At 54.1% G+C, this 17115-nt stretch overlaps 1 protein-coding gene across 2 annotated transcripts in view; it reads right to left on the reverse strand.

Moving 5' to 3' along the window:
• Nucleotides 1-14239, reverse strand: part of PRRX1 (paired related homeobox 1) — a 35302-nt gene extending 21063 nt beyond the window's left edge. For both annotated transcript variants that reach the window (XM_084527160.1, XM_084527161.1), the window contains exon 1: nt 13709-14239. In XM_084527160.1, coding sequence (XP_084383286.1) covers nt 13709-13949 — 241 coding nt within the window. In that variant the 5' untranslated portion in view covers nt 13950-14239. The remainder of the gene's footprint in view (nt 1-13708) is intronic.
• Nucleotides 14240-17115: the final 2876 nt, after the last annotated feature.

Genomic DNA, 17115 nt, shown 5'->3' on the forward strand with positions numbered 1-17115 from the left:
AGTATCCTGACATGGGCTGCTCTGGCATTAAACCCCTCCGAGATGTCTTCCAAAGGGGTAGCCCAGCTTCCCCAGCTGCTTTCACCTGGGTTCCTGAGATGCAATGCACTCTTTGATTGTCCCGGCAGTTTTCGAGTCGTTGGCCAACTTCAACCACAGCTTGGCAGAGGAACAGGAGCTGCAGTGATAGCTCAACCCTCCAATTTTCTTGAAAATCTGGTGGCTCAGTAAAAATAAAGAGGGCTGATTAACGCCCGCAGCAAGAGACGGAGCAGCCTGGTGAGCCCAACCCCTTACAAGACAGCCGAGAATCCAGGCCAGAGAGCACTGCTGCTCTGATGAAGTAATTGAAACTCCAGCCCCAATTTCCTGTGGACATCCCTGCAACACCAGGCCAGGGCTGGCAGAGCTTGGAGCTGAGACCAGGCAGACCAAGCCTGTGGATTTTGGTATTGCTGCACCCAATTTTGAGCCGTGACACCAGGAGAAAGCAGAGGCAAGGCACTGAGCACATCCGTGTGCCAGCCAGGGCCATGGCCACACCACACCATCCACCGGTGTTCTCCTCTTTTCCTGCTGCCATCAGCCATTCCTGTAGGCTCGGACCAGTAGATGGCACCAGAATAACAGAAAAGTCCCTCTGGTTCTGCCCTCTGCGTTTTCCCAAATTCTCCTGCAGCCCCCTGCACAGCCTGCTGCTGGGAGCAAGCAGTGGTCCTCAGCTCTGGGATGGGGAAGCCTGGTGGGAGCTGCCCCGCAACAGAACTGCTTAAAGTTTCAGCAAACGAAGTTAAAAATAAAGAAACGTCAAATAAAGAGCTTTCTTCCCATTTTCAGGTTTCAAAAAAAACCATTTTTTTTTCCCCTAGCGTATTGCTTTTACGTGAAAAATAGAAGCAAATATTGAACCAAAGCATCTGAAATTCTCTCTTTACGGAGAAAAAGCCTAAAGCAGGCTGAACAGCCAGGGACCAGCCTGCAGCAAAACCCAGCCACGTCAAGGCTGGTTCAGGATTACCCCACTCACTGGATCTGTCCCCCTGGTGATAGCAATGGACGGCCACGCTTTGGGAAGCAGGGCTGGGGTGACGGTGGTCAGGCACATTGAACACCCTGGAGCCACGGCTGTGGCCCTGCCACAGAGGTTTAACGTGCTCACAGAAGCCCCCGGATTTTTTCAGAAGCTTGAATCTTGCCTGGGGTCAGTCTGGGACCAATTCAGAGACCCTCTGACTTTTCATACCCAGAATTCAGCTTTGAGCACGGCTCAGTCCAGCACCACTGTAAGAGAAGTTGGATTATTTCAATCTCTTCCTTCTCCCCATTATCAATCGTACCCAAGCAAAGTACAAATCCACCAAACTATTTTCCAAACCATTTCTCAGCACAATTTTTTTTTTTTTTTTTTACTTAATGGCCCTTCCAGGAACAAAACGCATTTGGAAACCTCGGTGCCTGAACCTTTCTTGGCCAACAGCGTGTCCTCGAGCACGCAGCCGTGAGCAGCGAGCATCCCTGCTGGGAAGTGACCAGCCTGGCAGGGTGGAGGACAGCTCCCGTCCCCACGGGCTGGCCGGTGGAGCAGAGATCAGCCACGAGGGCTTCGTGCTGTGATCGCTGCCCACGGAGCTGCCTCTCCACAGCTCTTTGGCGATCCCTGGTTTCTGCACGCTCTTCCCTGGCTGGCAACGAACACAAAACAGAGAAGAGAAGTGGCAAGAGATGGCTCTGACGGCTGTCACCGCCTCTGCACAAAGCCTTTCGCTCCTTGCCCTCGGTGCCAGCCCTGCACAGACATCTCCAACCTTCCCAGGGAGCCCAGCCTACCGATTCGCAGCCCCTCCATCCCCAGATGTTGCTGGATGTGGTCATCCCCCATCCCACTGTTAATTAGATTTGCAGCTCTCCCTGTTTTCCTCATTTTACCCAAAGTTGCGTTTACGAGACGCTGTTTGCACACTCCTCAACCTGGCCAGAAATACCAGAAATCTCCCACAACGGCCTGTTTTGTTCAGAGCCTCTGAAAACTCAGAAGAGATCCCAAAATAGGGGATCAAAAGCTATTTCTGTGCCTGATGTTCGCCCTTTTTAGCTCTGCAGAGGTTCTCCTGTCTCCGCTATTCTTAACAGTGGGATTATGGATAGATTTTGGGAAGGGGATTGTCCTATAAATGAGCCTGGCAGCTGGTCCACATAAGTGAGTTACGATCAGGGATGAGGCCGTTGCTTTCCTTTTGTTTCTCGCTGTGTTTTGGTTCAAACCTGTAAACAGATTTGCACCGAGTGGATCTGCATTCTCCATCTGGTCCTGTGATCCCATTTCCTGGCAGGAATATCCCTGACATCGAGTTGTGCAGGAATGCTGCAGCACATCCATGCGTCCTGCGGCCAGAGCCGAGCTGCTGGTTTTTTTTTGGTGTCTGCACGCACGGCCGTAGCGCGTCACCCAGTTACCCCAAAGGGACTGCCAAACATCCCCTTCAGGGATGGAGAAGCCAATACTCGCCTTCCTAATTATTTCCAGTGATTACCTTGCGTCTTACAGTTAAAAAATGCGTATTTTCAACCTCCTTTCAATGCTCCTCTGGCTTTTGCTCTCAGCCACTGGCTCTTGTCCTACCTTCCTTTGATGGATTAGAGAGGAAAACAAAGCAGTCTTCCTAGAGAGTCAGGGAAACGGGGATTCAAATCCATCATCACAGTGTCTGGAAGGACTCTGAGCGCTGCCCAGCCCGAGAGGGACAGCGATACGTCACACGAGCAAAACCAGGAGGAGAGCAGGGAAAACCAGCACCACCGCCCGCGAGAAAACCCCCGTTTGGTACCCAGCCCTGCAGAGAGCGCTCCAGCCTGAAGGCAAAGCGTCCCCTTGGCTTGCTCGCCTGTCACCTCCTCCTGCCACTGCCAGACAGGAGCTCAGTGATCCCTCGATCAGCTCCTGGGCCACGGAGCCCACACGAGCCAGCTTGGAGTGACTGAGGGCAGCTTTGCCGTGCGGTTTTCTTGCTATCGCGTACCAGATTGTCTTTTCAATCACACCAGCTCCTTCCAGCCCACAACACCCATGCTGAAAGGCACATTTAAGAAACCTGTTGCCTGGCTTCCCAGCAGCAGGTAGCTCCCAGTTTGTGCGCCCCTTCCCCATCCGCATGCTCCTCCTCAGCCTGGTGGGTCCCCCTTTTCTTGGGGTCTCCATCCCATCCTCCTACCACCTCTTCCAGTGCTCCCTTACCCACAAAAGACCCGGGAGGACTTCCTCACCACCACACTTAAATCTCCCTTGCTGCAACCCAAGTACACATGCCTGGAGGTCACCCTGCACCATCCCCTTCCTATAGCAGCCCTGCATCTATCTGAAGGCTGTTCCCCATCACCTCTTCTGGAGGCTAAGCACCTCTTTCCTCCCAGCCTGGGAGTTCTGCAGCTCTTTATTGCTCTTCTCTGGACTCTTTTTGCTCAGCTCGTATCCTCCTCAACACGCAGTGTGCACAACTGGAGCCCACCTGGAGCACTCCCCGCAGCCGCGTCCAAGAGGACACTGCACAAACGAAGCAGAACTACAGGAGACACCGGGGGTGAAAAACATCTGCCTCTCCTCATAAAGATGCGGCTTTCTGCGTTGAGCAGGGAGTTGGTCCAAGGCCAGGCGAGCAGATTTGCGAAGGGCATGGAGCCACGGCACTCCGGTGTACACTCCTTATACCAGATTCATCCCCGTTCCTACAGGCGGCAGGTCGGCAGCTCCTACACCACCTTTCTTATAGGGCACCAAGTAGACTCAGGCATGGCTTGGTGGAGACATCTGCTCCCTAAGAGCAATCATATCCTGCTAGCAAGCCCAAATCCCCAGCTGGGAGCCACTGGACAAGCCCCATCCATCTTGCTGAGCACCCAGGGCCAGACCTCGTGGAGCACATCCCGTGTAGGACCAGCTCCCCACGGCTGGGGCGCTTGGTGCCAGACGGAGGAAGGGTTAGCACCGAAACAGGCCGTGAATGAGTGACATGGGGCTTTTCATTCTTCTCCAAACCCCTCGTTTTCCTAAGGGGAATGCCTCAAAAAACCCAGTGGGGGGAGAGGAGGAATTCACAGCTCCCTTCCAAAACCCAGGCTTTGTTTGTTTGATCATTTTTTTAAATGATCAAGTAACTTGTGAATACAATTTCTGATGATTCCCACATCCTCCCAGCTGGAGGACGGCTCATGAACAGGCTCCAAACTCTGTAAATGAGCTTGTTAGTCATAAGTCTTCAAACAGGCTTGATAAACAACTTTCAGCCTGCAGGATATTCATCAACCATTCTGTCTGCCTGGTCTCCTGACACTAATTTATTATTTACAATGAGAGATCCCTCTCCTAAATCACAGGTGATTGTTTCTTTTCACTGATTAGCTGGGTTTTTTTAGATTTTTTTTTTTTTTTAAGGAGAAAATGAAAAACAAATCACAAACAAGCAATGCGTAGCAAACGCTTATTCCTGAGCAATTCCCCCAGTTTCCATGAGACACATCAGCAGTCGTCCAAATGAAACAAACTGTCAGCAAAGATCTTTTTGGCCAAACGTTAAAGACAGGGCAACAGCCAAGAAAAAGAGCACAGAAATTCCCAGGAGCTGGTTGGGACAACTGTGTCGGACACCGGCTTCCCCAACACCAGCATCCTTTGGGCACGCGGAGACCCCAAGCATCTCAAGATGTTGGGGGAGATCAGAGCCGGCGTGGCAAGAGCTGCCACCATCAACTGTTGTGTGAAGCACACGGCTGGGTCACCAAAGGGGATCTCCTTAATGCTAATCAGTTAATTAACGAGGAAGGTGGTCGGTTCCAGAGACGGAGGCAGATGAAATAGCAATTAGCTGGCAGCGATGCAGAGGGAGGAGAATATTCCCAACTTAAAGCCGACCTCTTATATATCACCTCTCCAGCAGGTTTCAAAGCCCCTTATTAAGGGGTTGGGATCATTATCCAGTTACATGGGTAGGGAAACTGAGGCACGACGGGGTGGACTTGGCCAAATTAGTCCATTAAATGTAGAAGAAAAAGACCACAGCCAAGGCACTAAGGCATTTTGGAGCAGTAAAAGACCAGCCGGGTAATCCTACAAGGCCATCTCTACTGACATTCAGGGCGGGACACACACAAAAACCAGTTTTAATTTAGATTTCGGGTGGAAGCCCAGGACAAAATGCTGTACCCTACAAACCCTGCCTGCAGTACCCCCAAGCAGAGCGGCCCCCTGCAGCCTGGGGAGAACATAGAGCAGACAAATGCCCTCCCGAGCAAGCTGGCTTTGTGTGCACATAATATCCAGACCCGTGTTTCCATCACCACCACTTGGGGACCCAGGAATGGGTCCCCATTCCTGGTCCACAAAGAGGCACAGACCCCCGTTATCATTTGGGGTGAAGAAGTAGGATGCAGAGCTCAACTCCATCACGTTCTTGAAAACTTTTTTCCCCCTCTCATTGCAAAAACAGATACATTTGCTTGGACACCCTCAGGCACTTCAGACCAGACAACCTGTGCGTGGAGAGGGACTTCCCAATGCCAACACAGAGCAAACACATTTTGGGGAAGAGGCGCAGTTTTCACCAGCTTTCTCCAGCAATATCAGTGTCGGAGCCGCCCATCCCAAACAGGGACGTGATGATGGATTTCCTCCACGCTGTCCCCTTCATCCAGGTGAAAAAGAGACCACCTCAGCGACCATGCAGGACAACCACAGGTATGCAGCATTACAGGAGTGTCTCCAGCCCCGGGAAAGAGGACTGTAAAACCCTAAAGGAAACCAGCCCAGGCTTCACGGTGGCAGGAACCACCTGTGGTACAATCAACCAAGGGCAGCCCCTTGTGCATCGCCAGCCCCTGAGCATTAATGCTCTGCTCTCACTGTTACGGCTCCAGCACCTTTCCCCATTTAAGTCCCCACAGAGCCCTGACTCCGCTGAGCTGATGCTGAGAAGCGATGGCTCTTCAGAAGCTGTGACCATAATTTTTTTTTCCCCAAACGTGGGCCATATTAGTGACGCTTCCAAAAAGCGGATGATTTCCAGAAGCGCTGAGCAGGACTTCACAGTTCTGCCGGCTGCAGCTCTGCCCAGCTCACCCACTGCTCAAACACAACCAAAATGAGAGCAAAGCACAGACTAGTACAGGTCCCCGTGGGTTAAAAAAAACCCTACCCGACTTTAACTGGTCCAGCATCTACACTGGCTACAAGACAGGGTTGGGGGCTACTTGGACACAGCCTCCTGCAGCCTCCCACCCTGCTCCATCACCTCCAGGCACCCCGGTTTGTTCCCACAGCCCCGGGACTGTTGGTCCCCTTCACATCCACATGCCGTTTTCTTTCCAAGCCTGCCCGCTCAGCAGCTGTTGCTGGCGATTTTGTCTTGCCCCCAGACACACGGGGCCGTGGATAAATTTGGTTTTACTGTGGTCAAGGAGGCCACAGGAGAAATTCATCTGCTGGTGGGCTCAAAGCAGGAAGCGATGTCCCCAGGCTCCTGATGAATTCCAGCTCTCGGTGCAAGAGCAGATTTGCTGCCTGAGCAGCTCATCAGGACGTGGAGAGGGTCCTGGCCAGATCCCGAGCGGCTCTTTGGACGCTCGCCCTGCCCAGCAGTCTTGCTGACTGGATGGAGTTTCTCCTGTAGGAAAATTTCTCTAGCCAGAAACAGGGGGGGGGGAAATTTGGGTGGAATATGAACTGGACGCTGCGATAGGATGTAGTGACTTGTTAACAGCTCGGCTGGCTCCCCTCACCTCTCTTCTCTCCTTCCCCTTCCAGGAACACCAGGCACCAGGAGGTCCTGGGCTGCCACTCCAAGGCCAACGCTCACTTGGTACAGGCACGACAAATCCAGACTGTCTGGGACAGGGCTTTAAACACTGGTGTAACCTTTTCTTAGCCTCTGGAGGTTAGAGAGGAGCCCAGAAAGCTAATGCAAACTGAAATGGATGCTCGCTGGCTTGCTCATCGAGCCTCCCTTCCCAGACGCCAGGCTTTCCATGGCAGGAGGCAGCCCTCAGCCTCAGCACTGCTGCTCTGCTCCCTACCCAATCTGCATCCTCTGGATGTCCTCATCTGAGAGAAATTTCTCTCAAAATGAGGCTGCCGTGGTCCCAGCAGACACACAACGTGTCTCCGCTCAGCTCCCACCCCGGCCTCACAGCATCTTCCGTGGGTACAGGGTAGAAGGCAGCCGGGCCCAGCAGAGAGAGAGAGGGAAAGGAAGGGAAGTGGCAGGTTAGGTGTGCATCACGCATTCACAAATCAATGTAGGAAGTGAAAAACATGAGCAGAGCCAGTAAACCTCCATGCTGGAGGGCCCTGGGCTGTTACAACACAAGTGACAAAGCACAAAGCCCCGCAGGCCTGTGCCACGGGGCTGGTGGCGACGGTGTCTACACACGTGAGCTTCAACTGATGGCATCTCTAACACGGAGCCTTTGAAAAGGACTTTTCTCCAGAGACTCTCCATGTAAGAGGTTGAATTTATGCTGCTTCATCCCCTCACGGGGAGGGACTGCCAGCAGCCTTCACCACGTCCCATGGGACTGCTGGGATTTAGCAGCCCCTTGAGACGTCTGCTCCCTCCCCAAAGCAGCCGGCGGGTTCAGAAGTTACGTCCCACGGACAGAAACCATCCAGCAGGCTTTTCTTGGAGGAACCAGGCTAAGAACACAACACCCTGGTGTCCTGAGCGTAAAGCTTCAAGGACATTTCAGAGGGGAAGCACGATCAGGGCCTCGGACGACAGCTCCCCCGGCCAGGCCGTGGTGTTCTCACTTCACAGCTCCATAATCCGCCCCAAAGCCCAAGCCTCCTTTCGGAAAGGCAAGTAGGGTGGGGAACCAGAAACGCAGTGATTCATCCTCCCCAGAAACAGAGGCCCAAGTCTGGAATATTGTGACACTTGGTAAATCCTCGTGATGCACTTCATTATGCAAGAGAGGCCCAGCAGGAGCACAGCTCCCTCAGGGCTCCTTCGTATGGGTTTCAAAACCGATTAAATATATCATAAACAACTTGCAACCAGGAATAAACACCTATAATCCCATCAAGCCATGCTGGTGATGTCAAAAACCACGGCAGCAAACTCGGAGTTGTCAGGGAAAAAAAAAAAAAAAAAAAAGGAGAAAAAACAAGAATATAGCCTTGAAGGAATTATGGCCCTGTAATTCTGCGTCTGCCTTGTCAGAGCATTCGGCTTTAAAGTTTGCCAGCTCCTCCCAGCCACTCCTGCTTATACTTTGTCCGTGCTCTTGCTCCCTCTTTCCAGGCTCCCTAACATCACGTATTTGGATGCCTGTTGCACCTCTGCTGAAAGGCAAAAGGCTCGTGCCCCCGAACGCAGACAGCAAAACCGCCTCATGCCTGCGCAGAAATATTCCACCAGCCTCAAAAAGAGCTTTTTGCATGACTCAAGGCTGCTGGTCAAGACTTTAAACGCTAATACTCATCAATTGGCATCCACATAAGCGGCCCATTGAATCGCATGCAATGACTCGTGTGAGTAAGGATTGCACAAATTAACCCTGAGATAATATTTTCCCATGCGATCACTGCTTTCTACATCATCAAAAAGATGGAAAATAGACTGGCTAGTAGTGGAAACTCGGTGCAGATGACAGAAAGCTGATGTTCATTAAGAGAGTTCTAGCAGTTCAGACCAAACCTTTAAGTTTTATGAGAGATTTCAAAATCTAATTTTCATGGAAATGTTTTCATTACATTAAGGGGAGTAGGGTGAGGGGGAGTAAAAACCTTCAGCAAAATCTTTTTCGAATTAAAAAGTTGGAAGCTTTGTGCAGATGGATTGAAAACACAAATACCATCAGCAAATTATGAGACCATGAGAACCAGGAAGCAAAACTGATTATGATCAAAAAAAAGTGAAATTCACAAACAAATAAAAGTCTAGTTTCGGCCGTCAAAAGGAGGGTGGCACGGCCAGCACTTGCAAACTGAGTCAGCGCCCTCCTTCAGCTTCACATGGCTCCTTTTTTCTTTTGTTAATAGTAAGCTGATTATTGTTTTTTTTTTTTTTTTAATAAAAAAGTTTGGTTCCAAGTTTGTGACAGTCACATTTCCATCTTTTGTCTGCATCCAGAAGATCTAGAAATTTATGTCAAAACCAGATATTTTTTCCACTTCGAATTGTAGGATTCAGAGATGCAAGAAAAATATCAGCGTGAGACATTTGACCGAAAAATCATGCCCCAGCTAGCCTGAGAGTGAAATTAAAAAGATGCAACACGCGTGGAAAGAAGTGAATGAAGCTTTTAACTGGTTTTCTGCGTTGGTTACCTGGCCTGCTATCCAAGCTTTATCCCCAAGAACGTGGCTCACCCTTCCTGCGAGGAGCCTCTAGGACACACGCGGCACTGCTGGCACGCGGAAAGATTTCTCCCACAAGAACACCGCTGAATTTTTCATGCAGACAGCCCAAACGACAAGCGCCTTAAAAAGAATATCAACCCGATCCCCAATTTTTCCACATCAGCTGCTGGACAAGGAGGACTTGGGTGCGGAAAGTCCTTTCTGGCAGCAGCCTGTAGGGATGCTCACCACTGCCAGAGGGGTTAAAGTCAGCAGCCGCTTTGCCCTGTAACCTGTGGGCAGCAGCAGGCCCTTCCTCCCCGCAGGCTCTTCCTTTGCCCACCAGCACCACAGGACAAGAGAGGAAGAAAATATGAGCTGCTAGATTTAATCAATCTCTGCTCCAAAAGCGCTTTCTTCCTTCTTTTCTGTTCTTTGTCCATCCCCAGTTGCCAGGCTCAGCATCTTCTGGGAATAAGGGCTGTGTTTTCCTAACAAAAGAGCCACTTAGGACTTGAAGATAACGCAAAGGTTTGCAAAGAAAACCCTGCAGTCCCTGGCGCTTCCTCTCGCGTTCCTGGGCTCCTCGGCAGCCCTCTGAGCCGCTCTCCCCTTCCCAAAGCGGTGTCAGAGCTTTTCCACCTCTTTTTAACAATTCAAAATTTTTTTTTTTTTTTTTTTGTGCGGGGTGGGGAGGCACCACAGCACTGCAGACAACCTCAGGATCAGAAGAAAAAGGAGAAACAATTCAACCTTTACACAAACCCTTCCCCTCCCGCAGCAACTGCACTTGCTCTAATTAAAAAGAGAGAATTAACAGCCTAAATACCAGCCATGTGGGAGCAGACCAAAGGTCCTTCAGCTCAGGATCCTGTCTCAGATGGCCTTTAATGACAGACAGAGGCAGCGATGGGGCGATCTCTGCCCCAGTTCATCCCTCCCGCCCCCAAAACCCACGGCTCCAAGCCGGTGATGCACCGCAGCAGTGATGAGCCAACCCCGGCCCCTGTTCTCCCTCTGTTTGCCTTCTCCTTTTTTTAAAAACCATTTCTGTATCTGGCCTCTGCAAAACCTTGGTATGAGACCCGTCGTCGTGCCGGCTGGGGAAAGCAGCCCTTCCTTGTGCTCTCACCCCACGAGGAATGAGATGACACCAGCACGGATGCTCTGCCTGCCCCATCCCAAGCAGAGCAAAGAAACTCACCTCCTCCCCGCTGCCCCGCCAGGAGTTTCTGCTCCCCGGGGAAGCTTTTTTTGGTGCCGAGGGGTCACGATGCCCGCTGAGCCAGAAGCAGCAGTGGGGAGCTGCAGGCTGCCCAGGCCCTGGCTGTGATTTTGAAGCTGCCCCGACAGCCTGAGTTGGGCTGCCAGCCCGAAGAAACTCACAGCCCCCAGACCTCCACCTCTTTTACACGGAAGAGAAATTGCAGGGCAGTAATAACTCCAATATGCAGGACTTGTGCACGTACCGGATCAAAGCGGGCTTTAGTCGTTCCTCACAAAAGAAAGGCGAGCACAACAATTTTTCTTGTGCTGCTCAGGCTTTCTCCACGTCGTTTTATGAGCCGTCAACAGCCAGGCTCAAACAAACAAAACAAAACAAAAAAGCAGATGGCAAAAAAATGCCATCTTTAAAACTAGCTAATAGCTCACCAGCTCCGGGTTTGGAGAAGCGATCCCGCTCAGAGCCACGAGCTTTGGGAACCCACCAGCAGTTTTCTGCCACCACCAAGGGCAGGGGAGCAAGGAGAGCTGGCTGCCCGTGCTGGGAAGCCCAGCGAGTCCCCTCTGCTGATCTGGGACTGCATTTTCATCACGGTTTTAGCTGGAGTCAGTGGAAACCCTGCTACCAAAGCAAGCGTTGGCTGGATCTTATCAGGTGGCTTTGCAATGAGGAGCAAGTCTGAGTCCTCCTGGCTGAAGGGCAGAGGCTGGGAGGGTCGCAGTGAATTTTATCAGCTGTTAAGGAATGGTTTTCACAGCTACAGTTCGAAACGAAGTCAGTGAGTGACAGTTTCGCAGCACCACTGAAAATAAAAATCAGTCCCTTAATACACTGACATTTCTCCCTGTCTGCGTTACAATCAGAGCTACTCCCAGAAATGTTTTCCTTTTTTTAAAATAGGAAAAAAGCTTTGTCCTCAACCCCTTCCAAATGAATTCACGGTAATGTAGTCCCTCCAAACTCCAAATAAAACCTTTTGTCATTTCCTTGTCAAGCTTTTTCCCCGTAATTTCATGTTACACGAGGAGCACCCAATATTTTGGGTTCGCACCCCGCTTCGGGACAGAAACCAGTGGCAGACCGACTGTCCCCCAGGTCAGCAGATCGTTTCCAGTATTCCTGCGACATTCCACAACTCCTCCAAACGGCTCTCACCTCCTCTCCCTTCGTAACACGGAGGATAACCGAGCCCTGTGTTAGCTTTTCCGCCGAACCAGCTCTCATTTTTCACCGAGAAAAGCTCAAACCCACCGCTGCCCAGCTCTCATGCAGCCTTTTTCCTGCGGGCGCTGCAAAGCACTTCACAAAACACACGCCATGGGTGGGGAAACTGAGGCACGGAGACGCAGGGGGTCTGCTAAACACATCAGCGAAGGAGCCAGGGAGCCCAGATGACAGCTCTGCCCAATAAACCAGGGAGAATTTATCCCCGGTATTTATTTTTTGCTTACTTTAGAATACTTTTAAAACTTTCTAATTCACCGCAACGGCATTAAAACTTTTACTGCGTTCGGGGAACTGCTGATTTATTTTAAGCTGGAGTTTGGTCCCTGCCCGGCAATGCTGGCTGGGAAACACACCCTCAGCCCGTGATTTCGGTCCGGTTCCTGCTCGAAGAGCAGGGTGGGTGTCAGGGGAACACAGCCCCTCTTTTCCACGCTGAGCAAGCCAGCTCGGCAATTGGCAATGGGCAGCACCAGGAGCAAAGCAGGGCCAAATAAAATACGATAAACGAAACTGGGGGGGAAAAAGGAGGAAAAAAAGAGACGTTTGCATAACTCGTTGGTTAGTATCGCGGGGACTCTCCGGCCGCAGCGGCACAGGGAGCCGAATCACGGGGGAGCGGCAATCGCTGCCTTCCTTCCCTATACCAACCCACGCACATTTAGGGCCAGAAATGTAATTTTCTCCTGGGAAGGGGCATTTTTAAAGCCGTTTTCCCCGCAGCCGTTGTCCCATCCTGGCCAGGCTCTCCGGGAAGGGAGCAGGACAAATCCCCTCGCCTTTGCCCTTGGGGTCCCGCGGGATGGGGACGCGGGGAGCGGCTGCTTTATTGCAGAGCTCTCCTTTTCCAAGGCCGGTTTCCCTCTCGGCACGGCTCCGGGAACCCAAAAAGGCGAGGAAGCCCCGGAGGAGCCCCGGGGGGCAGCGGGAGGAAGGCGGCTGCCGGCTGCGGGTCGGGCTCCTCGCCCCCGGAGCCTCGGCGGTACCGGGAGGGGGGCGCAGCGGGGAGGGCTCCCCCCTACAGCCGGGGGGTCGGGGGAGCTTGGGGAGGGGGTCAGTGTCCGGCTCCGTTCCCTTCTCCCCCGCTGCCACCGCGGCGTTGCCGCTCGTTGATCGCGGCTGCCGGCGAGAGGCGGAAAAAAAAAAAAAAAAAAAAAAACGAAAACGAAAACGAAAAGGGAGGTTTTCGTCGGCTTTTCGTTTTTCGCCTCTCGTTGGCGGCCTGGCCCCCCCCGGGGGGCTCCTGGGGAGCCCTCGGAAACGAGCCCGTGTCCGTAGCCATGTCCGTGCCCGGGCTCGCCGCGGGAGGGACGAAAATCGCAACGAAAATCGCAACGAAAATTGCGCCCAGTCCCTTCACCCGCGGATATATACATTAACAGAGAGAGATCTATTTATTTTTTAACCGAAACGAAGGTAATAAAGGATCGGGGGGCGAGATTTGCGCACCTACCTCGCCCCTTTCATAGCGCTGCGCTCGGAAAATACCGCGCAAGGCTGAGCCCCTTCCCCGCCGCGACGGGAGCCGGGGACGGGGGTGCCCGGAGCCAGGAAAAAGGGGGCAGGAGGTGGCCGGCGGCTCCGTTTTGCGGCGCCGCAAGTCCCCTCGGGCTGTTTGCGAGGGCAAAGCCGTCGGAAAATGGCTCGGCGGGTCCCATCCGGAGCGGCGAGGTGCTCCGAGCTCCGACGGGATGGATGGAGAGGGAGGGAGGGATGGATGGAGAGAAGGATGGATGGAGGGATGGATAAAGGGGTGGATGGAGGGAGAAAGGAAGGGATGGGGGGATAGAGGGATGAATGGAGGGACAGAGGGATGGATGGAGGGCTGGATCCTGCCGGCCCCGTCCCGTAGAGCCCCGTGCTCAGCCCCCCGGCAGGCGATGCGCTCGGGGGGCTCAGCCCGCGTCCCCAGGGGGGGATCCCCCCGCACTTACTGTCCTGCTGCGGGGTGTCGCTGCCGCTGGTCAACCCGGGGGACTCCAACAAGCTCCGGCCGGGCTCGCCGCCACCCTCGTCCGCCTGGGCGGCCACCATGTCGCCCGCCTCCTCCAGGTCCAGCAGGTGGCTCACGGAGAAGTTCTTCTTGCCTTGTAAATTGTCCAAGCCGGCGGGGCCGTCGAGGCGGGCGGGCAGCAGGGCCTGCCTCTCCATGGCGTGGGCATAGCTGGACGCCATGGTGCTGAGCGGGGCTTTTCTGCCCTCGCCCCCCCCGGCGCCCACCGCCCCCGCTCCCCCCCAGCCGCCGGCCCTTCGAGGAGGGGAGGGGGGGAGGGGGGAAGCGCACGGCCCCAGGTGGGGGGACGACGACGACGACGACACGGGGACCCGACGGGATGGAGAGCTGCAGGGACCGGCTTTAAAACATGCCGGGGTGGAGGGGGGAAAAAAGGCGAAGCGGCCGGCTCGGGGCGCCGGGAGCTGCCGGCGGCCGGGAGGCGCACGGGGGCTGTGGGGCCGCTGGGGCGGGTGCGCCCCGTCCCTCCGCCTTCCCCTCCCGGCGGCTCCCGGCCCTTCCCTTCCCTTCCCTTCCCCTCCCTTCCCTTCCCCTTCCTCCGCCCCTGCCCTCCCCTCCGCCCCGCACTTCAAACGCCGGGGGCGGCCCCGCCGCGCTCCGGGCCCCCCCTCCCGGGACGTGGCACCGGCCCCCGGTCCTGGTGCTGCGCCTCGCTCCGTGCTGGGGAGCCCCCCCGGGGGGAGAGGGGAGCGGTGCCCTCCGCCGGGGGGCCCCCTCTCGGCGGCCGGAGCACGGTGGGCACGGCCGCTGGGGGAGAGGAGTCGCCAAAGGGAGAGCTGGGGATGGAAAAGTGGCAGGGAGAAGGAAGGGGAAGAGCGAAGGGGAGAGGGAAAGGGGAAAAAAATAACGAAAGGGGGAGAAAAAGCGCAACGGAGAAGCCAGAAAGAGAGACGAGGCAAGAAGCAGCAAAAGTGAAATAGCAAAAGGAGAGCAAAAGCGAAATAGCAGGAGAGAAAAGGGGGAAAAACTGAACCAGCCCCCCCCCCAAAAAAACTAAAAGCAAAACAGCAGAGAAGAGAGAAAGACAGGGGAAGGAGGCGCAGAGAACACGCTCGGCTCCCCAAAATAGTGAGTGGAGAGGTCCCAGGGCCCTGCAGGTCCTGGGGGCTGAGGGCACGCAGGGGTGCAGGCAGCACCCCCAGACCCTCGCTCGCTGCAGAAGGGCCCCGAGAGCAGCCCCATGGGCACTGAGTGAGGCCGCTGGCACTGGCCATGCTCCCACTGGGCCAGGAAAGGTCCCCACGTCCCCGTGGCTGGAGCCTGGGCTCCGAGCTGCCACAGCCAGCCCAGAATTTCCATCCCCCCTGATCTGGGGAAAGAACATTTGATGCCATCAAAGGGCTCCAGATTGAAAACAGATGTGCTTCCCCGAGCCTCTCCATGCATTTAATTAAGGCACAGGCATGGAGGAGACATTTTCATCATTAGTTTGCTTTCAGCCCCCCCCCCTCCAGTCCCAGTTTACCCTTTGCAGTCTCCAAGACTCAAACGAGCGTGGCAGGGCTCTGCCGCCCGCAGCTCGGGGGCTGAGCAGTGCAAGCACTGGGGTGAAGCCGTGCGTGTGCACGGGAGGACGTGGGCGTACGTACACCCAAAATGCTGCATGTGCATCTTCCTACACAGCTGTGCACGCCTCGCCGCGTGCTGGTGCGTCCCTTTTTTTGGATGGGTGTCAGCGTTCAGGGACCGTTTCTGCAGGGCATCCTACAGCACGTGCCCACGTGTTGGGTGGGGAAGGAGCCGTCCCTTCCCACAGCCGTGTGCCTCTCAGAGCCCAGCACGGCCAGGACAGCGAGGGTCTCCAGCCTGAGACACAACAGGGGTGTACACAGTCCCTTGCTTTGAAGGACAGGGATCTGCCCTGTGCATGAAACATCTTTTTTCTCAGCCTCTGCCTTTCCCAGGGATTTGGCTGCTTTCTTTCTTGGTGAGCCTGCTTTTACCCTCTTTCTCCCTCAAACGAATCTCGCAGCTGGCCTGGCTTCTATGGGTAGGTGAAGGGGAGTCCCAGCCACACACGTCCCCTTTCCAGTGGGGAAAGGCTGCACAGCCCCAGGCAACCTCTGCCACAGCAGAAGCCACAGCAAACAAAAGAGCAACTCTGTGCTCCCCTCACTCATGTCCTCACAGATATCCCAGGTAAGGAGCATTTCCCTTTCCTTCTCACAGGCCCCCATCATTCAGACAGCCCTTTCCCCAGGAGCTCAACCTGAAATGAGCCAGTGCCCTGGAAAATGGTGAAAGCATCTTGGTGCTGCAGGTCACCACGTCAACATGTGCAGAATCAGCACAATACAAAGGCAGAATCCCTCCTGCAAGTTCACAGAGGGGCCCAGCTCTGAACTGGGCTCTGTGGCATTACCCTGAGATGAGCCACGAGTGCCCCCCCCACACACAGCACCCCCAGGCTGAATAGCAATGTAGTTACAGCACCAGCTCAGGGCAGGATTAGTGCAGCATCCGTGATGCCCTGCTCCGTGTGGAGCATAGTTTACCCTCGTGGAGCTTGATGAAGGCAGAGGTAGCGCCAGGGAAGAAATCCCAGCAGGAGAAGGTAGCAGAACATGCTCTTTGTAGCAGGGTGTCCCATTGTACTGGTGATCAGCCAAAGCTTGAATGGCTGGGATGGGAGAAGGCACCTTGTCACGTGCAGGAAACAGGTCACACAGCATGAGGAGCCCCGGCTGTACATTAATTGCTTTGTTCCACCAGTCTTCTTCCCAGGACAAGCATGTAACACCCCTTTGTTATCTGTTTCCTTTAGCTTGGATTCAAAGTTCTAGAGAAGCTTCATATAGACACAAAGATTGTCACCTTACCTGAATGCTCACAGGCGTTGCCTTCTGGTTTTCATCTCGTCCAACTCCAGAGGAAGAGGATGGGGCATTGGTACCCAACTCAGGTGCTTCAGTTTCTTCCTGCGCGTGTCCAATGGCCAGCCCACGCACTTGCTCTGCTTCCAGAGGTTTCTGCAGGATGAACAGCCATAGGAAAGTTATGAGCCACACCATGGTCTGCTGTAATCCAAAGATCTCCACACACTTGCTCACATTTCAGGTAAGGAAATGACCCAGAGCCCTGTCTCAGAAACCTGTCTCCTACCCTGTAGCCACCTCTGATGCTCAGAGAAGATGAGGCAGAAACCACAAACTCTGATGTCCCCGTTCTTTCCCCAGTTGCAGCTCAAGAAGGGGAACACCAAGGATCTTCACCTCTGCACGCGACCAGCAGCAGTCTTGCCTCTGCCTTCTTTCCAACAGCGATTTGCAAGCTCTGCCAGCAGTGGCAGCCTCTAACTTGAGTGTCCATCCCAATTCCTGCAATTTC

This window comes from Aythya ferina (genome assembly GCF_964211825.1).
Source record: "Aythya ferina genome assembly, chromosome: 8".
Classification (NCBI taxonomy): Eukaryota; Metazoa; Chordata; class Aves; order Anseriformes; family Anatidae; genus Aythya; species Aythya ferina.